The 25,543-nt window shown below is 51.6% G+C and overlaps 9 protein-coding genes across 9 annotated transcripts; 4 read left to right on the top strand and 5 right to left on the bottom strand.

Moving 5' to 3' along the window:
* Positions 1-27: 27 nt before the first annotated feature.
* TRIVIDRAFT_83729 (uncharacterized protein) lies at positions 28-1,829 on the bottom strand (the record flags this gene model as incomplete). The annotated part of the gene is made up of 5 exons (XM_014100113.1): positions 28-360; positions 425-1,510; positions 1,566-1,624; positions 1,702-1,733; positions 1,817-1,829. The coding sequence occupies 4 exons, from the start codon at positions 1,730-1,732 to the stop codon at positions 271-273; spliced, it is 1,266 nt and encodes a 421-aa protein (XP_013955588.1).
* A 693-nt stretch (positions 1,830-2,522) lies between these two features.
* On the top strand, positions 2,523-4,634 carry TRIVIDRAFT_78627 (uncharacterized protein; the record flags this gene model as incomplete). The annotated part of the gene is made up of 5 exons (XM_014100112.1): positions 2,523-2,972; positions 3,024-3,134; positions 3,185-3,574; positions 3,640-3,897; positions 3,951-4,634. The coding sequence occupies 5 exons, from the start codon at positions 2,523-2,525 to the stop codon at positions 4,632-4,634; spliced, it is 1,893 nt and encodes a 630-aa protein (XP_013955587.1).
* A 460-nt stretch (positions 4,635-5,094) lies between these two features.
* TRIVIDRAFT_201973 (uncharacterized protein) lies at positions 5,095-5,895 on the top strand (the record flags this gene model as incomplete). Its single annotated transcript, XM_014100111.1, has 1 exon — positions 5,095-5,895. The coding sequence occupies one exon, from the start codon at positions 5,095-5,097 to the stop codon at positions 5,893-5,895; it is 801 nt and encodes a 266-aa protein (XP_013955586.1).
* Positions 5,896-6,509: 614 nt separating this feature from the next.
* Positions 6,510-6,911, bottom strand: TRIVIDRAFT_70603 (uncharacterized protein; the record flags this gene model as incomplete). Its single annotated transcript, XM_014100110.1, has 1 exon — positions 6,510-6,911. The coding sequence occupies one exon, from the start codon at positions 6,909-6,911 to the stop codon at positions 6,510-6,512; it is 402 nt and encodes a 133-aa protein (XP_013955585.1).
* A 2,736-nt stretch (positions 6,912-9,647) lies between these two features.
* TRIVIDRAFT_192142 (uncharacterized protein) lies at positions 9,648-11,530 on the bottom strand (the record flags this gene model as incomplete). Its single annotated transcript, XM_014100109.1, has 6 exons — positions 9,648-9,668; positions 9,787-10,623; positions 10,679-10,840; positions 10,897-11,232; positions 11,302-11,451; positions 11,516-11,530. 6 exons carry the CDS (start codon positions 11,528-11,530, stop codon positions 9,648-9,650), a joined length of 1,521 nt encoding a protein of 506 aa, XP_013955584.1.
* Positions 11,531-15,680: 4,150 nt separating this feature from the next.
* On the bottom strand, positions 15,681-16,794 carry TRIVIDRAFT_59828 (uncharacterized protein; the record flags this gene model as incomplete). Its single annotated transcript, XM_014100108.1, has 4 exons — positions 15,681-16,195; positions 16,347-16,424; positions 16,509-16,638; positions 16,771-16,794. 4 exons carry the CDS (start codon positions 16,792-16,794, stop codon positions 15,681-15,683), a joined length of 747 nt encoding a protein of 248 aa, XP_013955583.1.
* Positions 16,795-17,395: 601 nt separating this feature from the next.
* On the top strand, positions 17,396-18,007 carry TRIVIDRAFT_52684 (uncharacterized protein; the record flags this gene model as incomplete). The annotated part of the gene is made up of 2 exons (XM_014100107.1): positions 17,396-17,416; positions 17,489-18,007. The coding sequence occupies 2 exons, from the start codon at positions 17,396-17,398 to the stop codon at positions 18,005-18,007; spliced, it is 540 nt and encodes a 179-aa protein (XP_013955582.1).
* A 232-nt stretch (positions 18,008-18,239) lies between these two features.
* TRIVIDRAFT_78632 (uncharacterized protein) lies at positions 18,240-19,618 on the bottom strand (the record flags this gene model as incomplete). Its single annotated transcript, XM_014100106.1, has 2 exons — positions 18,240-18,572; positions 18,639-19,618. 2 exons carry the CDS (start codon positions 19,426-19,428, stop codon positions 18,439-18,441), a joined length of 924 nt encoding a protein of 307 aa, XP_013955581.1.
* Positions 19,619-21,245: 1,627 nt separating this feature from the next.
* Positions 21,246-25,521, top strand: TRIVIDRAFT_52532 (uncharacterized protein; the record flags this gene model as incomplete). Its single annotated transcript, XM_014100105.1, has 3 exons — positions 21,246-22,198; positions 22,256-23,750; positions 23,809-25,521. 3 exons carry the CDS (start codon positions 21,246-21,248, stop codon positions 25,519-25,521), a joined length of 4,161 nt encoding a protein of 1,386 aa, XP_013955580.1.
* Positions 25,522-25,543: the final 22 nt, after the last annotated feature.

Below are 25,543 nucleotides of genomic sequence, written 5' to 3'. Positions count from 1 at the left end.
TTCTACGCAGCTTAACGCGCCCATAATAAAAAAAAGAAGAGTCATTGGTACCAGCCTTTCCCATCCCTATCCTTTGTCTCTTCATCCCGTAGTGACCGTCATATTAACCCTCTATCCCAGCGTCCATCAAAACAAATTTCAAAAGTCGTAAAAGCCCCCCTTGGCGGCTAGGTTTCCGTTCCTTTAGCAAAAACGGAGTCTAGAATCTATCCTCAAGCAAAAAAACAGGTTGTGACATTTTCGACGTGTCAGATGAGTCTTTTCAGCTTTCTACTGTGTGGCACATTGTGTTTGGCCTTCGCCCTCGTCATCGTCCTCCCACTCGTTACCAAAACGAGGATCGCCTTGATCAGCACCCATCTACGTTTCCAAGTTAGCACTTCTCGTGTTATAAATACTGGTGGGCTATACGGTTTATGCTCACCTCTTCAATGTCAGCGCCGTCTTCATATTCGACCTCGTCAATCTCCTCAGCCTCCACGGCGGGCAGCGGTGGCGGCAGCATCTTTGCCAATGCGTCGTAGGCAGAGTCATCCTTTAACCAGTCATCCTCGGGGAACTCGACCTTGACGAGAAGATACAAATCTCCCCTGGCGTCGCCCCTCTTCATGGGCATACCCTCGCCAGGGATCTTGATGCAGTCCACAGGCTTCAAGACCTTGCCCCGTGGCCGGTTGAGCTGGATACCCCTACCGTCAAGGTGTTTCAGCACCACGCGATTAAATCCGACGAGGGCCTCGCTCAGCGACACCGTCAGCTCTGCAGAAAGATCGTTTCCGAGGCGAGAGAAGACATCGTGGGGCTCTTCAACAAGGGTGAAGACAATGTCACCGGGTATCTGGTCCGGATACTGATCTGCCTCGCCCTCCAAAACGATGCGTTCGCCCTGCATGGATCCTCGGGGAATGTAAATCTCCAGCGCCTTCTTCTCCTGCGTCGTTCGCTTGCCCTTGCACTTCTTGCACCTGTCCTTCTCCTTGTACACCTTGCCGGATCCCGTGCAGTGATCGCACAGGACGGTCTCGCGCCGCATCATGCCGGGGCCAATCTGTCGAATGGCCTCGACCATGCCGTGGCCCTTGCAGCGCTCACAAGAAGTGGGCTTGGCCTTCTCCTTGCCGCCAGAGCCCTTGCAGACACTGCAGACGACCTGCTTGTTTGCAGAGAACTTGACCGTCTTGCCCTTGTATAACTCTTCGAGCGTAACCTTGTATTCCTGCTCCTCGTCTGGGCCCTTTCGGGGTCTCATAGGCCCGCCAGGACCGCCGGGGCCACCGGGGCCGCCCATGTTGAATCCGAACATCTGGGACAGGATATCGTTGAGATCGACCTCGGGGCCGCCAGGGCCTCCCCTGGAGCCGTCAAAGGCAGCCATGCCATGGGTGTCGTAGAGGTGGCGCTTGTCTTCATCGCTGAGGATCTCGTAGGCTCTGCTGGCCTCCTTGAACTTGGCCTCTGACTCTTCGCGCAGATCCTCGGCTACTTTGTCGGGGTGGTATTTCAGTGCGGCCTGTACGAATTAGCTTGTATGAAGAGAATGGGATTCGACATCGGGGTTGCCATACCTTGCGATAGGCCTTCTTGATCTGATCGGGCGTTGCAGTTCTGTCGATTTCGAGGATCTCTGGAGATGGAGGGGTCAGTTTGAGAAACAAGAATAACAAGACAAGACGCCAGACAAGTCCAATCGCCCAGACATACCATAGAGATCAACTTCCCCTTCGGAAGCCATACTGACGGCTGATTGTGGTTCTACTGGAGAAGATGCAGATTTTCAAGGCGATTGCAGAGTTGGATCCAGAAAATCTTTTGGCGTGGCGCGGGGTCGATGCAGGAGCCTGCAAACGTACGGAATCCAGCTGCTGCCTTGGCAATTCAGGGCTGTTTGCGAGGCTGACAAAGAAAGACAAAGAAAACAAAGAGGAAAAAAAAAAGAAGAGAGATGAATGAAATCTCCGTTTGGCCGTATCGGAGTTGGGATCTGGGCAAACAGCGAGTGGGAGGGCTGCTAATTACTCGCAAAAAGATTTGCCGGCTCTTTGCATCTGCCGCTCGGCCGCCAACAGAGCGCCAGGCGGCTTTGACAGTGACTTGCGGGACGTGGCTTCAGGTACCTCGAGTTGCTTGGTCATGCATAATTCGGGCCATGTATCGCAAAAGTACATTCATAATTCATGTACAGGCATCTCTACTACCTATAACTAGATACCTGAGGCTACTGCATGCTTACCTGTGTATTTTTAATCCAATTCCCAAGATGTAACACTGGTCCTTCTACTTGGAGCTAGTACTGCAAGCACAGTCCAACATTCTTCAATGGATTACTGGATGCTTTGGCCCGCGATGGACCAAACCTTTCTTATCAGTTTATCAGCAGTCTCCATATCTAGCCGATACACTCGCGCCACATGTGGCGTTGCATCAAAAAATACGCCTCACATGGCAAGTAAACGAACGCATGATGCCTTTCACCATCCACACAAAGACATGAATGAGGCCTCACACGATTGTGGCTTTTTATTATGTCCTCGTCCGCCCTTCGGCTGAGCTTACAAAGACTAAGCAGCCGTTCAATATGTGAATCACGGATATGCACCTCCAGCCACCAGTTGAGCCGGGGTTTCGTCACATCAACCGCTCTTCATTGTGACAGACAAAATCTCTCCAACCAATACACCAATTCAAAGCGGCCAGGGGAAGAGAAGAGATGCCAATCTCAAAAACGAACCTATAGCTCTGGATTGAAAGGCCTAAGGAGCAAGAATAAGAAACACAATGAAGCTGCCGCTCTTGCATCGGATACTCCCACAATTCTAGGCCAAAGTGCTGATCTCCCGATTCGAGCACGATTTGCTCCGTCGCCAACGGGATACCTGCATCTAGGGTCTCTGAGAACAGCTCTATTCAATAAATTAGCTGTGCTTGCGTCCAATGGAGGAGCCTTTATCCTCCGTATCGAGGACACAGATCAGGTACAGAGGAGCCCCTCATGAGTAGGAAAAGTGCTAAATAAGGCTATATAGAACCGTTTGGTGAAGGATGCCGAGGAGCGATTAATGAAGGACCTCAAATGGGCAGGGTTGTCATGGGATGAAGGGCCAGACTGTGGTGGACCATATGGTCCATACAGGCAAGTAAGTTGAGAATGCCATCTATACAACCTGCCCCGTCTAATTGAGTGTAGTCGGAGAGGTTGCCGGTTTATCAAGAGCACACCCAGACGCTCTTGGATCATGACCACGCCTACCGCTGCTTCTGTACCCCTGAGCAGTTAGAGGCCCAGAAACGTGAACTCCACGAGGCTGGCAAACCAACTATATATCCTGGAACATGCCGCTCCATTGGTGCCGCCGAGTCGGACCGGCGGGCAAAGGCCGGAGAGTCTCATGTCGTTCGCTTCAAGAGCGACAAGTTTGGTCGACCTAAGCTTCATGATGCCATTTATGGGCGATTCCAAAAGAAGGACATGGAGGAAGACTTCATTCTCATGAAGACAGATGGATTCCCTACGTACCACTTAGCCAACGTGGTCGATGATCACTTGATGAAAATTACGCACGTAATTCGTGGTGAAGTAAGTGACTACACATTTTCGGCTGCTTGTATTGGATAGCTGCATGAGATTAACGATATCCACAGGAGTGGCTCATTTCGACACCGAAACACGTTGCGTTGTACGAAGCTTTCGGCTGGCAACCTCCGACGTTTGCGCATCTCGGCTTGCTAGTGGACCTAGACGGCAGCAAGCTCAGCAAACGAAATGACAGCGTCAACATATCCAAATACCAGACCGGGGGCACATTCCCTATGGCTCTGCTATCCTGGCTCGCAAACCTCGGATCCTCATTCAAACGTGACGTGCAGCCACCTCGGACGGTGGAGGATGTGGCCAACGCTGTATGTTTTTGACTGTTTTCGGGTATTCAGCAAACACTGCTAACATGGGATAGTTGACATTCAAATTTACACGTGGTGGTATCAAGCTGAACTTGTCAAAGTTAGAGTACTTTAATAATAGATACCGTGATGCAATGCTCTGGAAGCCCGTCCCGGCATTGGTAGACCAAGAGGCAAAGCTCATCGACCAACATCTGACGCAGCCTATATTGAGCGAAATCGAAGCAATCACAAACGGGAGCATCGAAAGCGCCGAGTTGACCGCAAGAGCCTGGCAGCTACCGCTTGAACTTGTCCCGGCACTAACCGATCCCGCAAAGAAGGGTCAATACATCTACAAGGCGCTTGTATCCAAACAGGGAGGCTTTCAATCGCCGAGCGATCTGATATCACAGCACCCATATCTCTTTTGGCGTGTGCCGTCGGACGTTTACAAGACTTCTCTCGCAAAGGCAAGGCCTGAGCAAAAGGTCCTCGATGCTCTCGAAGAGGCAATCTCGCAAGAATCTTCCTGGGACGGTGATTGCAGCCAGGTGATGCAGGCCATACAGTCGAAGGTGGAGCCTCAGGGAGTCGACCAGCTCACAATTCACAATGTGCTCCGAGTGATCGCGGCTGGTGGGCAGGATGTCGTCTCTCAGAGCAGTTCCAGGATGTTTGCTCTCCTGGGACGAGACGAATGGACACATAGATTGAGCGTTGTCAAGGGGTTTCTAAGCAACATGAACGAGAACTAAGTGAGTTTGATAGTGTTGCGGATAGCATTCTCCAATTGCAATGGCGAACATGTTGCCTCCCTTTTCCCACTTCAAACTATCACTATACGATAGACTGTACAATAACACACTATATATTTTGCCTTGTCTTGTCACTATCGTTTGATGTATATAAAAAGCTCCTGGAGAATCCCGGACTAATTCATGTTCCACGACGCCACTCTCGCCAACTGACAGACAGCCGGCAGCCTCTTTTCACATATTTGACTTGTTGCACTGAGATAACAACAAAAGATAGAATGGCAATGGGGCACACAATTTTGCAACTTTGAGAAACTTTGTATTTGAAATTCTCTCTCTTCCACCTTGCACTCTTTCGTTTTGCCTTTTCCACTTTGCCCCAGATACCACCCAAAGAAGAGGGTGGGAGGACTCTGATCATACCAAAGCAAGTATATGCCGAAACACTGGCTTTGCTATAATGAACGAAAATCCCAGCGAAGATCAGTCTCGCAATCCTCCAGGATTACAAGTCGCTCTTACTGAAGCAATCACAGAAAATGACGAGGATATGATGGCTCTTGAAGAGGCAGCACACCAGGATGGTCGCTCCACCGAACTGGTCGGCCATGATGCTGATGACGATACCATAGAGGGAGACCCAACGACTGCCGATATAAGGTTACGAGCTATGATGCTTGAAGAGCAGCTGCATCGTGCGCGCGCTGAAGTGCAAAAACTGACACGACCCATCACTCTTGAGGATGCATTGCCTGTGATGGAAGCGTACCAACAACTAGTTCGCATCGTCTGCCCTTTGAGCGACTCCGAGAGAGAGAAATGGGAAGCATCACGAGAACGGTGCTTGAAATTACAAAAGCGATTCCAAGAAAAGGGCGAAAGATGCAGATCCGCGCGAGAGCAGTGCGAAGAATTACGCGCAGAATGCGAAGGTATCCGAGCCCGATGCATCTACTTTTCGCAGTACTACGACAAGTTCCAGGAAAAAGTCAACAGCCTCTTTGAAGAAGACGAAGAGGAAGACGATGAAGAATCGCAAGAGCTGTACGACATGATGCGAGGCCGGATGGGTCAGCGGGAGCAGGAAGTGGAAGGGTTTTTGAAGCAGGCTGCTGAAATACTGCAGATGATTGAAGATATGTTCCTCTGGGTGGTGAAGCTGGAGAGAAAGTCGGAGTACAATATTCACCAGCTGAGACGATTTGAGGGCATTCTTGATGATATCTTGCGGTCGTTTGACTATTGGTTTGGGGGTTTGTGAAGTGGAATATTGGGAAGGGATTAGGATTGCTCAAAGATTTCTATGGGATTTGCGATTTTGGTGGGTTGAGGAATTATTTACGCAGCACCATCTAGGCACAGGAGCAGTGGCGGGCAGATCTAATACTGAAAAGGATATCGGTTTGTTCAACATCGTATCTGTTCCGAATTATAGGCGTGACGTGATTCCCATTTTTACTACAGTGTTAAATCACTCCAGCAAGATGAGTCGGATACTTGTCTACACAGAGTTGCATGATGGCCTCATACAAGCAAATGAAACTGTCCATCCAAATCAAATTCACCAAGACGAGCAAAACACACCGACATTCATCCAAACAGCCATGAAGCATTTTCATTTCTAAAAATTAATAACTATTCTAACGGGGAATCAGATCAACATCAAAGTATAGCATCATTCGCGTATCATCTCGGCAAATTATAAATCATAAGATCCAGGTCAACGGCATATCCCAATGGCGCATAAAAAAAAAGCCTCAAGCCACCAAATCTCGTAATTCTCAGATCATTCATCGATCATTCTTTTTCTTCTATGGCAATGAATCAGCTTTGGGCTCAAACCCACATTAAGAGAGGCTGAGCTCACTGTTTTGTTTAGTTGTATCCAGGCAGGACAGCACCAGACACCATCTTTCTCTGGGCTCGGAAACGGCGAATCACAGGTACGGGGAGATGAGTCTCGTTGTGGTTCACCCAAGTGGTGTTGATGCTGACAGTGGTGTTGGGGTAGTAAGGAGCAAGAGGCGCGATGCCGGCTGTTGTGTTGACAGCGACGGTTCCATTGGAAATGGCTGTCGAGTTCCAGTTGATGATGGTCGTCGTGTTCCAGTTGATACCGGTGGTAGAGTTCCAGTTGGTAGGGTTTGATGTGTTCCAGTTGGTTGGAGTTGAAGTGTTCCAGTTAATGACGGTAGAGTTCCAGTTGCCGAAACGATAGGAGGGCATGGCTCCGGCGACGGCAGCACAAGCAGCGACGATAGCGACAGACGTCTTCATCTTGGAGTTGGAGTTGTATCGACGGATGTTCCCCTTGTATCCTGTGACTAAAACGAATGATTTGCTTTGTTCAAACGAGCGTGGACAGTCACGAAGCAAGCAAGACAGCTAGTATCACGACTCAAGACAAGGGGACAAACGCAGCAGGAAAACGAGAAAACGAGAAGAGGGCCAAGCCGAACGCATGGGGGAAAGGCTCCTTTACTAAATACTCGGGATCCAGTCAAAGGCAGCCTCGTCTACGTCGAATGTTGGCACTCTGTTCAGCCCGCTTGCGTACTCGTACTTGTCCGGAGCATTACTACTACTTACAGGTACTATCAGTACCCTTGGCTATTGGCTAGGGGGGGCCTTGTACGGAGCCTCAGCCGAAGAGACGAGGCCTGAGAAAAAACAGGTACTGTACATGGCACTTTGGTCGGTGTGAGAGTCAGTCGGATAGGAGCAGAGATGGACAAAAGAGTTTGATGGACCACCGGTGGAACCGACGTTAATATGGGCCTGGCATTAAAGGGCGGGCATGTGAAGAACGATGCCTGCTTTTGGATAGAAGTAGGCAGGGGGGGAGAGGGACTTCGCTTGGAGGGAGAAGTGAAAAGAAGGAAGAAATTAAGCTTGGCTTGTTTTTCTACGAGTCCATGAACGGTTCGTGATGGGGACATGGAGATGGAAGCGTTGTTTCTACGACCAACAAGGCGATGCCGAGATTATATCGTTCTCGTACCAATACGATAATTGCTTGACTGATTGACTGATGACAATGACGGTGAGGTGATTATTAAGAAAAAAAGAAGACAAAAAAGAGTCTGAGATTCGTCTGCCTTATCGACCCCCTTTTCCGCACAGAGACTTGTCGTTATCTACGTCCATGCTAAAAAAAAATGGCCCCATCACCAACATTTTTTTGGCGGTACGAGCAGACAAGGATGCGACCAGCAAAGTGGATCCCCGAAAAGAGAAAAGAGAGAAAAGATTCTTGCTCATGATTGCACGAATCTAGCATTCATTTTGATGTTGTCACAAAGTAAAGTTGGTGAGATTCGCTGTGAGATGTACCTGGTTTGCCCGACTCTGAATGTGTCTATTGCTTCATGAATGGCTTCACATATTCGAACATGTTAATAGTCTGGAGGCACATCTACAGCACGTGCTTTTCAATGGATCTCACGAGAGGATGCGCGTCCAAAAGCCCCATAAATCTCGTCATTCTCCAGAAAAAAAGAAGAAGAAAGAAATACGACAGTTCATCGTACTCTTTTTTCCCACAGCACCGCATATGCCGGAAACACACAAGCAAGAAGAACAGACAAAAGAACGAAGAAGGAAAACCCCCCCAACAGCCACTGTAACGCAACGCCATCTCAGCCACACCCGAGCAAATCTCGCAGATCACGCAACGCCAAAATCTCGCTCCCTCTGCAAACTAGCACAATTGAAGAATAAGCCATGTCTGTAGTGCAATTAAGGCACAATATAGTTCTAGTACTCGTAGATATGCAGCCCAATATGGATAAAAAAGGGGGGGGGGAGCAAAGATGGATCGCCAGGCTTCCCGCCTCTACTATGCCGTGGTTGGTAGGTGAATCAAACATCAACAACCACCAAATTACCACATGTGGTAGAGACAGAGTAATCCTGCAGATCGTCCGCAAAACGGTCTTTCTGCATCTCCCACGCTTTATATCCGATGCATCGCCAAATCCTGCTGTAGCCCGCAGTTCCTAGCGAAATCCCCCCATGCCATGACCCCCCTGCTCTGCCCAGAAAGCAGGTTTTGATACCCTTGCACTGCCCTCTCAACAAAAAATAAAATCGTTCACTTACCGACTCTTTTCCCCATTGCCTGGATTATCCGACATTGTTCCTCCTTAGCCCTGTCAGATGCTGCATGCTGTCGATCCACCGCCTGATTCGGTTCTCTTTCCAGACCCTGGTTCATCTCTTATCGGCATCTAGCGAATCTGAAATCAACCTCATCACTCCCTCAGGGGCGCTGCCACAGTTATAGAGTCACAACTTCATCGAGTTTTGCTTCGCAGGTGTGAAATAAGTCAAGTCATTGCACATAAGTTGCCTGAAGCCAAGGCTCTCTAACTATCCCAACCATGTCAACCATCGTCTTCTCCCACCAGACAGGACCGCAAGGCCCGTCTTTTTTCTATCGAGCATTCATCTTATCCACTGCCCCTTCGCCCGTCCCAATATGAAAACATGGGAGTAATCCCCCACATCCCCATACTAGGACCATGTTACTCGCTCAACGAGGTCCATCATAAACAGGAACAACATCCATATATATAAAGGAAAAACAAGGACGACCAAAACAAAAACCCCCCACCAAGGGTCCATTATTCAACACCACCTCCTGCGAGGCTCCTCTTCTGCTTCGGTTGCCCGCTACATCATATGCCAAACAGCGGCGCGACGAGAAAACTTCAATCCATGTGTCCCAGTACAAAACGCACCAATAGAAAAAAAAATACGAGAAAGAAATAAAAAGGAAAGAAATAAGAAAAAGACACTTTTCAGTGCCGTGTCGGTCCAAGCATCTGCAATCGAAATATCTCGAGAGCGACAACGTTGGAAACCCGAACAAGAAAAAACCGGTAAGCCCTGTCGCTATTGTGTCGTAATCGGTATCGTGACTTAAGAAAATAGTCCGCTGTGTTCTGTCCAGAGCATCGGATAGGGTATAATTGCGTCGTGCATATATATAAAAAGGAGAAAAAAACAGCCTTAAACTTCGATGACCCAAACCTAAAAAGAAAGTATGTTAGACCACTCGTCTGACCAAAATCGCAGCATGCCAAAAGGGGAAGAGGGGTGTGTAGTCCCCAAGGCAGCAACCAAATCTAGGCTCCAAAGTCGAGCTTACCTCCATCTTTCCAACATCCAGCCTCTGTCTCTTGGCAAGGCTCTTTGCGCTCTGGATGGCCACGTCCAAGTCGTCTTGGTCGCCCATCGTAATCATATCATCCGGCACATCTTCGTCCTTCATCTTGATCTTGAATCGCTTTCGCAGTCCAAACTTGTCCCGGATGCGATCCACAAAGTCCGAAAATTCGATCGATGTACTAACCATAATGTATCTCACGTCGTCTGCATGAACCTTGACACGAATCTTGCGAATGTCGGGTCGTCGCGATGCCGCACGTGATGGTCTAGACACAGATCCAGGGCCGCGTCGCACGTTGGATACCATCTCGAACTCGCCCTCGTCAAAGGAGCCGTAGTCATAATCCGAACCCTCATCGTCGTCGTCGTATCGTTGTTGTCGCGATCGAGACTGCTTGCTTCCTCGCGAGCTCTCACCGTACCCATCGTATGACCCATCGCCATATGCGGATTCTTCTTCAATAGCCCTCTGTCTCCGAGCAGGTTCTCTTGTGGAGAAGCCTCTCGCAGGAGCAGCCGATGCCGAGCGCGAATGCTTCGGGGCGCGGTCCTGTGGAGAAGGTGCCTTCTCATACCTCCTGCTGCTCTCTTGTGTCTGGATGCTAAGTTTCGCGGGGGTCCCTCTCCCTCCAGAGTTCCGTACCGAAGCACCCCGGGATGGGCGATCGTTCTCCGGTGGAGGTGTGGGTGGGAAGTTGTTGCGGTTGTTCGGCGGTTCAGACTGCTGTCTTCGGGATTGGAGGCCCGGCTTGACCAGGTTTGTCGCCGCAAAGGACAGATTTTCGGTCGGTCGGTCGTCTTTGGCTTCTGTTTTGGCCTGGGGGGATACCGATAAGCGAGCGAACTGCATGGCAGGGGGTAGAGGTACTCACATTTCTGATCTCGGAACCGGCGAAACCGGTGAATGCATTGGATCTATCTGAGGCTGCAACCAGTCTGGCCTTGCCAAGGTAGTCCTTGGTCTTCAGGTTGCGAACCTTGGCTTCGTTGGGTCGATAGACGACACCCACAGGGATGGAAAATACGGTATAGCCCTATTATCATTGTCAGTCAAGTGCTTTTCCCACCAAAGATGTTGGACAATCCTGACCTCGGCTTCCTCTCGAATAGCATCGTCAATGACGTTGTGGTCTTCAACAACCTTTTCCTTCACGGCATACGCCAGATCTTGCAATCCGGCCTCCTTCTGCTGCAGGTAGATGTAGCATAATCCTCGGTTGAACAGGACCTCGCACGAGTATAGTTTGAAGAGAAGCCCCAGTTGGGCATAGTCGATGACGCTGTTACCTCGCAGATACAGGAGCGTATCGTTGAAGTTGGCCAAGGCCTCTTCGAAATCGCCAAGCAAGAAGTTTGAGACGCCCTGCTGAAAGTAGGCAACAGCTAGGTACTGATCCAGTCGGATGGCTCGTTGGTAACACTCGACCTAGGAATAGCACAAAACATGGGTTAGCAGGACAGATGGAAGTGGCGCTAGGAACAAGGTGCGGCTTACTGCTTTCTCATGTTCGCCCAGAGTGGCGTGGATGACGCCCATGTTGAAGAGAATCTTGCTCGTGTCGGCGATCTTGTCGAACTCGCCAAGAGCGTCTTCGAACTCATTGTTGTCGTAGCGACCCAGGGCTGCGACCCAGGTCTCAATCTCCTATAGAGCCCAACGATATCAGCACTCGCTACGCCATCATCGACAGAGACCACCTCTCTCTTACCTGTTTCAACGACATCGCGTCTATCTATATGTGAGAGCACACTGAGGGTTGCAAAGTGGCTGGCTGAACACCGGCGTATAGACGAATATATATCCAATGCCCACAAAGGTATTGGCGCCTCAGAATGCTGGGGCTAAGTGAGACAAGGGACACCACGGCCTATCGGGCTTCGGCACTTGGAGGGGGTATGGACCAGCTTTAATTGCGGCGAGCTGTGTTGTCAGATCAGAGTCCAATGTCTCTTGGGTTCCGGGATGTTCAGTTCCCCCGCCCTTGGTTGGTATTGGCTCAAGAGATGTGTGCGAGCAGTGGGTGTACCTTGGCGAGGTGTGGCGCGAGCCGAGGGAGACCCCGTGATAATCCTCGAAGCTGCTATCGACTCCCAGAATCGACAGGCGGAGAGATTTTCTCAGGCCACCGAATGCAATTTTTTCTCTCTTCGCTTAAACGTCAATAAAACTATTATTATTGTCTCTGCAGGTCCGAGACAACCTGATGTGTGATTAGAATACCCCGAGATCGAGCGAGCGTATACGAGTCGCTACTCCGGGTTCTGTGCGTCGACAGAAGAGGAGCAACAGATTCGTGGGGTATGTGTACAAGCGGTGCTGATCTGTAAGATGTCACCCGATATTTTTTTGGCGCTCCCTGCGTGTATCTTCTGTGTGTAACAAGTGTGAAGAATCCGGCCGGCCGAATGATTGAAATTTTTTATTTTTAGCTGTCCTGACCCTGGGAGTAATGAGTGAATTAAGTCGAGCTGACGATGAAAAGCAGAAAAAAAGATCGTAGTGTTCCAAAGGTGGACGACGGGTTTTGCGGCGCTATCGACAAGCCAAGGTGACGGGCCAAGTAGCGTGCATTTGGGCTGGGAAGTTGGACAGAAAAGAGTGAGTGACGAGTGGAGAGAGGACGAGGGGCAATGGGCGTGGCGTGCAGTAGTAAAATGGAAAATTGGGACTCGGAGCTTAGCATGGGATGGTGGAACTGGGAACTGACCTGCCGTTCTCTGGGGGGTGCCACGGTTTTGGACATGGGCTGGTGAAGCTTCACCTTTGTTCCAAATCTCACGAGGGGGTCAGTGAGCGACCAAACGCCATGCCAGGGGGGAATTCCGGGAAGGGGGTACGCAAGCCAGCCTGAATGGAGTGTACGGAGTAGAGTGTGAAGATGTGCCCCAGCCTCGGCATTGGCCTTGACTTGAAGTCTTTGAAGACGTGTACAAGTAGAAATGTGACGTGAGAGGTCGACGGTCGTCGTGGAACCAGGGGTGGCGGGTCTGCCTCCCTGTGTCGCAGGTCGATGCCAGGTCAATCGGCGGTGGCTTGCACCATCACGGACCAGCTGGTCTTCGTCTGTTTTGCTGCCACCGACGGCTCCGTATTGGAGACGCTTCGCCTCTTAGAGCGGCCCATCCTGTTAAGCTGGATAAGGCACTTGTTTGAGCGCACAGGCAACTGTATGTGAGGTTATTGCTTGCTTGCAGCGGACCAAGCGACAAGGCTTACCATTTCCAGCACCTTGTCCAGATCAACTGAGCCCAAAACAGACTACAAGCTGGGGCAGAGTGACCGGCAGCGTAGCGTCGGGTGTCGAGCAATCTGCTTACAGGTACAACCTCAGCTCTTGGCGGCGATGGATCAGGTAGGTCGCGAGCCCGTGTGTGTGCCGATACGTGAAGAGAGTCGAATCATGTCCATTCTCGTGCTGATTCGTTTCTTTGTTTGATGTCGTGGTTTTGTTAGTGCTGAATCCCTTGGCTAGACGAAGTTGACTGAATCCTTCCAGCCACGTGCCCTCAAAACGTGGAATACATGCACTCCCAGAGGGAAAGAGCAACGCCGAAACGAGTTGCCAGACAATCTTATCAATCAGCTTTGTTTCTTATCCAGATAAGATCAACCGCCATCTTGCTGTTTATCACTACCACTTCTCCTCTACTTGCTGCATCTTCATCTCATGCCGTCCAAAAATTCATCTCGACATTCACGACACGCCTCAAGAAGCAAGTAATCTGATGCTTCACATTTCGGCGCTTTTGCTGTCCACGGTCCCTCCTCCGTGCAGTTGATCGATAGGCCGCATATGCAACTGCAGACTTAGCACACAGCACAGGGCCCAATTTCGCAAGGTTAACAAGATATGCTATTCTGGGACACACGGCGTTGCAGTTCCCGAATCGATGTGCCTGACGGCTCCGCTAATTGGCTCTTGGGGATCAGAGCTCGCGGCCAACGACGGCGCGTACCTTTTTGCTGACCCTTGCAGTCGGCCAGCCCCTGTTCAGCCACCTCCATGGAGGAGTGAATGGCCCTAGACGACGGCTCGCAGCCACGCACTGCTCTCCGTTCTTGGGCCAACGTGAAAGGAACAAGATGTCATGGCGCGAGTCACCTCCAGGCCAGGCCCGGCTCTTTGGGCAGCGAGAGCCAGCGGCGTGGGTGCAATGACTAGAGGCAGAGCTACTAAGCGCCCTGAATACCGTTGGCTTGTGCTCATCTGCAGGCTAGCTAATTAGCTCCCTCAATCCAATCTTCTCATCACCCAATGCAGCGACGAGATTGGACAAGATGGTTACTTCGCGCTGGAATTTCTCCGTTCGACGCAGATGATGGTGTCATGGTTGATGGGCTCTTATTCATCTCCAAGCTATTTTTAACCACCAGCTGCATATATCCCACGCATCCGACGGCGAGATGATAGAATTCATCAACTTTCACCGCCGGATCACAGCGAGCACATGAGTGGATAGCGGACCTGGTGCCTCATTCTGGGTAGAAAAGCTGGGGTTCCCTTGACATTCCCTGCTTTCATCACCACTAATGCCATGCATCACGGTCACTTGGCGTCGTCCTGTCGGTCATCCTGCGATGCAGCGGCGGCAACAGTAGGCCGAGCGAAATGCGAGATAACCTCGTTATACCCCCCGCATGTACTCGTACACGTTTGCCAACGCCTGGAGCTGCTTCGCGTCGTTCCTGGATAAAGCTCTCTTGAGCCATGCTATTCCCACAAGCACTAATACTACTAACACTCGCTCTCCTGATGTGGAAGCCGATGCTTCATGCCAGCTAGCGAATTTCATCACAACATTATTCCACACTCTTGATCCATGAAATCGTTCTCATTAGCTCTCTACGCGCCGAAGATGCTGCAACTAGGCTGCGGAGCCAATAAGTTTTCCTGCATGGCAAGCTGAACCATTGATATCACCATCCTCTCCCGTTGTCTAATGTGACGATGAAAATTCTCGCGAGAGCGGCCTCAAGACCAGGCCAACAACCTGGCTTCCAGATGCCCTCCTGCAGCGCTCACAAAGGGGTGGTGCGATAGAAGGGGGTGTGAACTTAAGGCGGACAGACGTGGAATATTCGAATGAGATTCCCAGCCAGTGGTGCCACTGTCAATGCTATATCATCCGATCATCTGCTGAGGACCAGACACGGGGCCTCCATTGTCACAATCTTGGCGTTTATGTTTATCACATCCTGCTACCCCAAGACGGCAGCATCTAGCTGTCAACCCCGCGTGCCAGGATATGACCTCATCGTCCTATACGAGCGTTTCAAGAGCAGCTGATAAAGCGCCTTGACATTTTTCGACGCACGCACATTCGTATTACCTGAGGTCTGGATACTTGATTGTAAGCAATCGATCAGCCTTGCGCTTTGGCCCTTGGCACTCTGCACCCAACACGAGATTCGGTGAGTATCTACCTCCAGATCATATGTACAAGATGCGGGAGGCTCCACGCATGAACTGGAGCTGTTTCAGTGAGATTGAACGTAAGGACCGTGCTTTGGTATTCCCGTCTTGGGGTTGACGTTGTCGATCTCCCCCTTGTGTTTTCCTTGTTACAGCTTGGCACTACGCTGTTTCTGAATCCCTGAGCGGCATGAAACCCCAAATGAGCTCCCATGATATTGCCCCCGCGCTACCGTAAGGCAGATACTTCGGGTAGTTTCAACTCTCAGTTGCCGGCTTATACAATCTCCCTAGTGTTATGGATTAATGAGATTCGTAGGAGATTGTGAGATAAGCTTAAAAGAAAATGGAAGCAGAGTGGGAATGGATTCATTGAGAGCTTGGCGGGAGAAAACAGTCGCTTGGCTGATTTTATCATTCATTTTACTTGTTTATCCAAAGTGGGCTGTGTTGTATCGGGTCACAGCATTCCCTTCTTGACCTCATCCTCTCTTTCCTCCCACAGCGTCTTGCCCGTGCAGGAGCAGACAGTCTTGTCGTTATCCCACATACCCGCGCTTCGTGCAATGACGCCAACCACAGTGTTGTCATCATTCTTGAGCGGCTGAGTCTCATCCTGTCTGGTGAGAACCATGGCATGGCCAATGACTTCCCAGATCTGAAAAGCGTGGTCCACAAACGCAGATCCGCGGCCGTCCTTGGATACCTCGACAACTCCAAGAGATCCCTTTGGCGTCTCCTTTTCACCCCCTGACCAGACTGGGCCAGTAGATTCAGCGCCGTCCTTGAGATCTCCGTACTCACGAATGGATGCCCGATAGGTGCCGGGAGCAACACCCCTTATTGTTAGATCGATCAATGTCCGGTCAGGGCTAACTTGCACCATCCTAGCGAGGCCTCTCACTTCCCGGCTGGTATCATCCTCTTGGTGCTCCGCTTGGTCAGCGAATGTCTCCAGGATGCTCACAGCGGCGCCTGAGTAAACAATGTCCGTGTTAGCCATGTGTTTCTCATGCCAATCGATGGTCCTTGGCGAAATATGAATGTCCACCCCCATGGAAAAGGGGGCGGCCGCCACAGCATGCATGAAAGCCTAGCAGTCAAAGAGAAGACTTTTGAAACGTACTGTTGGAAGCGCCGGATCCCCGAAGGATGGCATCTCTCCCCGTGGCCTGGATGGCCTCAACGATGGCAGATGGTGCGACTGCGGCAGGGCCCGATGCGTTAGCAGATGGTAGATGATGGCGTGAAGTGGCATGCTCTTGGCACAGCATGGCACCATGCTCACCAGATCCCTCGACTGATATCAGCTGGTCCTTGAGGTTTCCCTCAACCTTGGTGATGCCGTCGAGCTTGTAGAGAGAGTCTGAAACAGACTTGACGCAGCCGTCGCAGGATAGCGGGACGGCGAAGAGGGTCTGTTTGCCCAGTGTTTCATCAGCCACTCAAAGCTCCATGGACTGTGCACGTTTCTTTTTCTCTGTTTCGAAAAAGGAAAAGACAAAGAAGAAAAGGAAAGACAATCTTTCCAGACAAAGCAAAAGGCATACCTGGAAGCTGTGTTTGACAGCCATGGCGCCTGGTTGGTTATCGAGTTGTCAGCACGCGGGGCAGATGTAAACCAGCTTGAGTGAACCGGCGCGAAGCTCGTCCAGTGGCAATTCGAAGTGCACGGTACATGTACGTACTGGGTCTTGGTGTGCTAGGGCTCGCTGAATGAGAAGCTCTGTATCGGTACGCGGCGTAGCCAGCAAAGAGGCCAAATGAAGCTGCCAGAACCTTGGAAGACGCAGCGTTCTTAAGCGCCATTTATTTCAGGTGATGCATTTACTGGCGTAACGGAGCACCCAGTGCTTTGAAATCCACTGCAGTGATGCCATAACGCCGGGATTACACGGTCCCGTCCGGAGGGTGGAGCCGCAACAGAAGCTCTGGGATGGAAATTTTGTAGAGCGATAACGGGAAAGAGGTCATGTGACTTGAGATCGATAGGGTGAGTCAGCATTTCCATGGCTGCGATTGGACTGATTGGATGTGATGTGCAAACTTTCGAGGTCGAGGTTCGTGATACTGCCCGCTTGTAGGTTGGTCAAGCGTCCACTCAACGGTGCTTATCGCCTCGAGGCCTAGGCTCTTCCAACGACTTGGACTCTCGATTTTTGCAGACTACACAGGATGTCGCAGACCGTTGGCCTGGTAAGACTTTCCAGCTTCTACAGCCAGCCGAATACCCAATTGGAGTCTTCTTCTAACGAACTGCTTCAACAGACGAGGCTCGCCTACTCTCGAGTATGGCACCAGGTTTCCGCCTCAGCCCCTCACCCGACTCTCTCTACCCAACCCAACGTCACTCCCCCATCTCTCGGCCGCCTGGCCTCCCGAATTGCCGTCCTGCTCATGGGCAAGCACAAGCCCACGTTCGACCCTTCAACCGACTGCGGCGACTACGTTGTGGTGACGAATTGCGCCGCCCTACACACTACGGGCAACAAGAAATGGCGCAAGAACTACTACAGACACAACACACGACCCGGTAGCCTCAAGACTGTGACCATGGACGTGCTCATGGAGAAGCACGGTGGAAGCGAGGTGCTGAGGAAGGCTGTTAGCGGCATGCTGCCCAAGAACAGGCTGCGGGACAAGAGACTGGCGAGACTCAAGGCGTTTGAGGGCGAGGCACATCCGTACAAGGAGAATGTGATACGGTTTGGAGGAAAGGCTGTGGGGTCGGAGGGGTGGGAGAAGATGGTGGAGGCGATACGGAACACGGATAAGGACAGGTTATGAGGCGGCAGAGGGGAAACGATGATGATATGACGATAATCTTGTAAAGATTGGTGTTGCTACTTGTATTATATGTTTTGTGTGTTTTGATGACTCTTGGGATGAAGGATGTGGGATGAATGTCTCATAGAAAACTAGAGAGGGCTGACTTGGGATTGAAAAAAATGTAAAGTACATGTACAAATCACACACAAATCACGCAGCAGATATGAAATACGATGCAGCTACAAGATGATTCATGTCAAATGTAATCCAAATTCAAATCAAACGCTATAGCCAAGCTGCCTGCGCACTGCGACGCTGCAGCTGTCATGATAATCATGATAATCCTCCCTCTAGTGTCCCTGGTCCAACACTGACGCAATCCAAGGCGCCATTCATCTAGTTAAACATGTGATTTATACAATTTTTTTTGGTGAGTTTTTTTAGAATTTTTACAGGTGTGAATCGCGGCTGGCGGCTGCACCGCGGGAAACCTCGCATTTGATGAGGCCGTTGGGGTTTGACTGGGGGACGTAGACCTCGGCATCCTTGCCGGTGTTCTTGATGCCCTTGTGCCAGCTTAAATCTGTAGAACTTCATTAGCAACTGTGATTTTTTCATTTTATTAAGACTATGTCAATGGGAGACTTACCGAGCTCGAAAAAGTGCTTGTTGGGCAGCGAGTAGATGACCGTCTCCGTTTCCGGCACGGCGGCCAGAATCTGCTCGCACATCTTGTACATGGTGTTCTGGACGCTGGCGCTCTCATCCTCGGCGAATCTTGTCAGGGTAATCTCGCGGGCCTGCTCCCACGCCGCATTGAACTTGGGCTCTACCTCACGCACAGCGGCAACATCTGCAAAGGTCTTCCACTTCCAGTTGGCATCAACATCGGTGGACAAGATGCGATCCCAGGTCTCGGCCAGGGTGGTGTACTCGTCCCGCACGAAGCCGTGGAATGCCGAGCCGGTGCTCTTGAGCACGGTCAGCCCCTCGATGCCGCTGGTGATGACGATGCCGCCCTTGCGGGTGATGCGGGCCTCGACGTTGCGCGTCTCCTGGCCGTCGCGCAGGAAGCTGTGAGGATGAGGCTTTCCGCGGACCTCCATGCGCGTCCAGCGGTGGGTGATGACCTTTACGTTTGCGGCGTGGATGTGGCTGTAGGTGTCGATGAAGTGGGAGCCGAGGATGGCGGCGAAGAGCTCCGGGGGGTTGACGGGGTTGAGCTTGGCGGTGATGAAGATTGTGTTCTTGATGGAGTCGGTGGCGACGACGACGCTGTTGTCGCCCTTTGTGTAGGAGACGTCGATGTCGCCCTCGAGGAGGCAGCTGACGGTCATTTCGGTGACGGTGTGGATGCCGGTGGCGGCGTCGCGGTCGGTCTTGAGCACGCGGACGTTGTCCTTGCCGTAGCGGGCGGCGGAGACGTGAGCGGTGGCCATGATGAGATGAATTGGGGTTGTTTGTGGTGATGCTTTGTGTTTGTATTACTCGAAAGAAGAGAGTTCAATGGAGGGGGAGAGAGAGAGCTGGAGGGGGAGGCGTCACGGAGATGAGATGGTAGGCGGGCAACAAACAAGATGGATCAACACCACACTCGTCGGATCAAGAATCAAGAATCGCAGTGAAGCTAGAGGGGACGGAGGCAAGATTGGTCTACTGGAGCGTGGCCTGGATATATATACCACCTACTACGTAGCACAAGCCCGTTGGTTACATGCGCCGGAGGACGGAGGACAGCATGAGATGATGCCATGTCCACTTTATTATCTGACACGCGCAGATAGCTATCGGACATCGCCTCACATTGACTTTTGGCAATTGGGCCATAGGTAAGCAGCAGCAGCAGCCCGATCGACCATGCATAGCACCGGCTCTACTTTCCCGCAAGCGGCATCAGCGGCAAAAGGGCACTTTCGGGCCATGGCGCGTTGCAGCAGAGGGACGAAGCAGAATGGCAAAAGACAGCCTCCAACTTATCGCTGGTGGGGTGCGACAAGAGTCCGGAGCCCGCCGATTCCCAGACGCGGAGCCCCGGCCGCCCCAGGTAGCTGGGTTTCTGGTGGAAGCGTGGATCGGGATCCGGGCTTTTTGCGCTCAGGAAATGGGCCCATGTTTGAAGGCGGTACCTGGATGAGGGCAGTGCGGCTGGTGGGATGGCGATGTATTCTGGACTGCGAGGAATGAGCTGATGGCAGCATATTGATGGCGGGCATTGATGCTACGTGGGAGTAGATACGGATGGATGCTATCTGGGGGATACAGGTAGAAGCTGGGGGAATCAAGATAAGCAAAGGACTAATGTGTATTAGTCGTGGGCAGTGAGTACAGTACTAGGGAGTACAGACTTCTATGGTTTGATCAGATGAGCCTCGGATTAGGTGCCCATTAGCAGGAAACCATGGATCTTGGGGGGGCCTTTATTACCGTGTAGATCGCCGAAGACCCATCAGCCACAGCTTGATGCCATCCTGCGACCGGGCTATTGCATGCCGACATTTGGTCGTTGACGTTGCCACAGGCGGCTTTTAGTTTGCATTGGTACGGATTTGAAAGGATTAGCATTACTATCTTGAAATCACCAAAAATATTCATCTCCCTCCTTTAACCCCTTCATGGCTTTTGGAGAATCAAGTCAAGTATCGCCAGCAATAGGGTAGATGTCGCGCAGTAAAAGTAGATAGCAGGTACTTCCGCTGTGCTGGTAAAATGGCCGACAGCGCTTGTACTGCTGTGCCACAGCTCTGCTACAGCCACCAAACCTCATTCACACCCAGCCATGCATGGATGCTTTCAGCCGGCCTTTCTGAAATCCTGACGGCTGGCACGCTTCATTCGATCCATCCGCTGCGGCGTCTCTGATTTCCTGTGTCGCGGGCTGAGCCTCGTCCCCTCGCATGTCTTGACCAGCTTCACGGCCTTTCAGCGCATCGCCGCCCGTCGAGTCTGCGCAATTCGCTCTGCTAAGATTTTCGCTCGGCCTTGGGCTTTAGCTTGTCCTCCTCCCGCGCCAAGTTCCACCGCTCAGATCTGCGATCTACCAGCGTTCCATTTTGTGTCCGCCAATAAGCACAGCTTCTCGTCTGGTTACATGTGCTTCGAGCCGGCCGAGTCGAGATTCCGAATCACGTCACTCCACGACATTGCCTAGACACAGCGCGAGCGAGACGGACCCCAGAACCAGAGTCGCTACTCTCCTCGACGCATAACATACGAATGCTGAGGGCATAGTCCCCCCTCGGTGGGCGTCGCCGTCGCCATGCTGGCCAGCTCCTCGTCCAGCCAGAAGGGGTTTTCCACGTCCAGTCAGCCCTCGCAGAGTCTGAAGCAGACGCAGACCGACGTCCAGACCATCGGCCGGACCAGCATCGATCGCGAGGGCACTGGGCTGCAGATTCCCAATGGCGGGGCTTCCAGGAACTTGTCGGCTTCGGCCGTCTCGTATGCTCCGCGAGCCAGCAGTCTCAATCCTGGCGCTGGCCCCGGCAGCTTCAGCTCCGAGCTGCGCAGCCAGATGATACCCATCCGGTCTGGCAGCCGGACCGACGCGGGGCCTGTATACCCAAACAGCTTCGTGGACAAGGTGGAGGATGGCGAGATTGCCGAGCAGAATCTCTCGATGCTGCGGGACAAGCTCAACAGGGAGATGAAGATCAAGGAGGGCAGCGAGAACATGCTCGAGGCACTCAACCTGAAGAAGCCCAAGCAGACAAAGGAGCAGCGCCAGAGGGTCGAGGCTGAGCTGACCGCCAGCCATTCGCGCATCAAGGTGCTGAAGCAGCAGATCTCGGATGCCCAGGCCACCAGAGTGGCTCCGCCCAGCACGCCTCCCAGAAGTAGAGCTCAGCAAGATGCCGCTGCTCTACATCGCTCACCACATAGTCTCCGATCGGGTCCTGGCTCAGATATCGAAGAATCTACCGAGAATCCGACATTTACCTTGGCCGAGCTCCTCCAAGCGCTGGAAGTTGGGGGGATGACTCCCGACTACTACGTGACTCGCGCGAATCTTCTGGTCGACCTGTTCAAAAGGTATCCGACCCTTAAATACGACCTGGTGTGGTCTGTCTTTGGCCTCCGCATGCAGATGATGCTACTCAGCGAAAGTCGAGAGGTTGTCGCGGCTGGCTATCGCGCGACGAGATATGCGATTTCGGATCGAAACTCTCTTAAGAAGATCAGGAGTTTGAATACCGACTTTTTAGTTATACGGTAGGTTTTTCTGTGATATCAGGCATATGGTGAATATGAAACCTAACATTCTCCTAGCTCGTTGAACAATTATCGAAAGGCAGATGTTGAACGAGAGCAGGCTCTCAAATTTGTGCGAGCGTTTCTTGACGTTAAGGACGGAGTCAAAGAGATCTCGCGCGCCGTTGTGCGGACCATTGTAGCCGTTGCCGAGTACGGCGATGATCGATCTGGCTCGGCTCAACCAACTGAACAAAATACAGATCGCCTGCGGCCGATTTGCATCGAGACTCTCGCCGAGATTATGGTGCGAGACCCTCGTCTGCTCCTTGCTTCAGGTGGTCTTGGCCCTCTCTCTGAGGCTCTCGCCGAGGGAACTTACAAGGCCCCCGAGAGTCTTACATCTGCCTTCCTCTATCTCCTGGATACGCCGCATAGACGGAAATTCATCCAGCCGGGATATGGCCTTGATGTGGTCTTTAACGCCTTCACAAGCCAACTTGCTCTTAACGATGTCGTACTGAAGCAGAACTGCAAAGCCATCTCTGTCGCTATGCGATCATGGTCTGGCCTCATGACACTCTGCATGTACGACTTTCGGTCCATTCGATCTCTGATTATAAGCATCTCCCTCCCCAATCCTGCCATCCGAGAAACAATTTTGGACCTGCTCTTTTCGCTCCTTCGCATCAAACCACCCGCCTGGGCGGTGTCATTCTTGGCAGGACGTAGGTTGACTACCTACGGAAGGGTGAATAACCTGAATTTAAAAACTGAGAGCAAGGATAGAGGGTATCTAGAAGAGGATACCGGGGAGCAAAATTTCGTGGACCATTACACAGCGCTGATTCTAGCGGTTCTGATCAAATCAGGGCTTATCCAAACCCTGCTACAAGTTGCCCGCTCCGAAAACGACACCATGATAAAGCGCAAGACGACGCTGTTGATCGGCGAGGCGCTCAAGCTGGCGGCTAGGCTGCTTCCCCCCTCATGGAGCGCAGAAATACAACTCTTGCCGGAACTCTTTTCGGCAGCGGCCAAGTTTAGTGACAGCCAGTCCTATATTGCGTCGGGAATTGTATATCAGATGAGCAGCATCAACCGCACATTATACCGGAGTGCACCGGCAGATTCTTTGGCTGGCATTCTACCTTCGAGTGACAGCATGAACGATCTAGCTCTCCTTGACGACCAACGCAAGGCGGGATCTACAGTGGCGTTTGATGATGCCACGTTCCGTCAGCTTCTTATTGACACTGGTGTGCTCAACAGCTCCAACTATTCCAAATGGAATTGGGAGAATATCATCAAGGTCATTGATGGTCCTTTACAAGTCGGCAAGAGGCTTGAAGAGGCCATTAAAGCCTCCAAGTTTATGAAGAGAATCATGAGCTTTTACAGGCCGTTCAAGTACAAATTTGCCGATGTCCGAAATACGCGAAACGCGCAAAAGTATGTCAGGGCTGGCTGTGCTCTGGTACACTCCTTGCTACAGTCGCCAGAGGGAGTCAGATTTTTGGCAGATAGCAAACTGCTAAGGCAGATTGCAGAATGTCTGGCACAGTGCGATCCGGTAAGTTTAATCTCAACCAGATTCCTACATAGTTTTAATGCTGACGTTTGGGCGGCAGACCAGTGGACTCACCGCACAGTATCCCATGTTTTCTAAGGACAGGCTAACGGATACCCTCTGTGCTGGCTATTTCCCTATGCTTGGAGTGCTCACTGGCGATCCAAAGGGTTTGGCTATGCTTGAGAGGTGGCGCATGTTCAACATGATGTACCATATTTACGAACTGACTCAGCGCCCAGATCTTATCAAGCTCCTCCTATCTAGCTTTGACTATAGCCTCCAGGGTCACCATCGAATCTTGCTGTCGAAGGCGCTGACAGCGGGCACGAAAGAGATCCGAATCCACGCCACAAACACGCTTCGGAAATGCACTCTTCGAAGGTTACCGTCCATTGACGGCCGCGGCGAAGTGAGCGACTCGAAATGGGCCATCCAGCTCCTAGTCACCCAGCTATACGACCCAGAAATTGAGGTTTGCTCTACCGCGGTCAAAATACTGGAGAAGGCCTGCAACAGAAAAGCCTACTTGGCATACATTGTCGAGTGTCGCCCGGCTTTGGATCACCTCGGCGAAATTGGAGCGCCACTCTTGCTGCGATTCCTGTCCACCTCCATCGGATATCACTATCTAGATGGTCTTGATTACATTAGCAACGAAATGGATGACTGGTTCTTGGGAAGAAACGATTCTTATGTCGGGCTTATCGAGGCTAGCTTGGCCAAGGCATTCCTAACGGACGCAGACGAGCATCATCATCGCCTTAGTGTATTTGATGAGCACGAGGCGGAAACCGATTATCACGACAGCCACATACCACCCCACTTTTACAGAGAGTTGACGAGAACTCAAGAGGGCTGCAAGCTGCTCAGCGACAAGGGCCACTTTGAAGAGTTTGCCAACACAATTCGTGACCATGGCATGCAATCCGAGGACCCCGAGCTGATTACGAAAGTAAAGGGCTGCCTTTGGGCTGTGGGCAACGTAGGATCTATGGAACTGGGTGCGCCATTCTTGGAGTCTACAGATATGGTCGAGCAAATTATCAGAATTGCAACAAGACACGAAGTGATGAGTCTCCGTGGAACAGCCTTTTTCGTTCTCGGCCTTATTTCTCGGTCGACACATGGGCTTGAAATTCTATCGGAACACGGATGGGATGCAAATACTACGCTGATGGGCAATTCCCTTGGCTTTTGCATTCCTTCTGACCTGTCGAAGTTGTTTTCACTTTCGCCGTGGCATCACGAGACAGCTGCGTCAATTATACTACCAGAGTCGCAATGCACCATACGGGAGCAGCCTCCGCCCAGAGCCGCGCGGCCACCGCTGGAGTTATCAGAGATGCCGCCCCTTCTTAACGATAGCGCTATCAGCGAGCGCATTCTGGAGCTTATAGTTGATCTTGGAAACACTGTTCTGTATCGGAAGGCAGTCACCGAGCTGCAAAAGATTAAAGCGCGCAAGCCGATGGCTTTCCGCAGCGCGGAATTCTTCAAGACGGTCATGGGGCTGATGGAGTGGAACCACTACCGACTCGGCGTCCGTAGAATGGTGATTGACCTGTTTGAGAAGACCGTCATGCGTCAAATCGTGTTTGAAGAAGAGGAGAGCGATAGTAGTGAGGAGGACGAGAGTAGTCAGGTGGAGGTGGATGACAGTGTTAGCTCTGGAGATGATAGGGATGATAGGACAGAGAGGCAGAGGAGCATAAGTGAGCCTATGGAGCCGCCGCCGGATTTACTGCCGGCGCCTCTGCGAGTACGCCGATGAGAAGAGTTGTCAGTTTATTTTA

This window comes from Trichoderma virens, assembly GCF_000170995.1.
Source record: "Trichoderma virens Gv29-8 chromosome Unknown TRIVIscaffold_71, whole genome shotgun sequence".
Taxonomy (NCBI): domain Eukaryota; kingdom Fungi; phylum Ascomycota; class Sordariomycetes; order Hypocreales; family Hypocreaceae; genus Trichoderma; species Trichoderma virens.
Note: the sequence above shows the minus strand (reverse complement) of the source record. Positions and strands in the feature narration are given on the sequence as shown.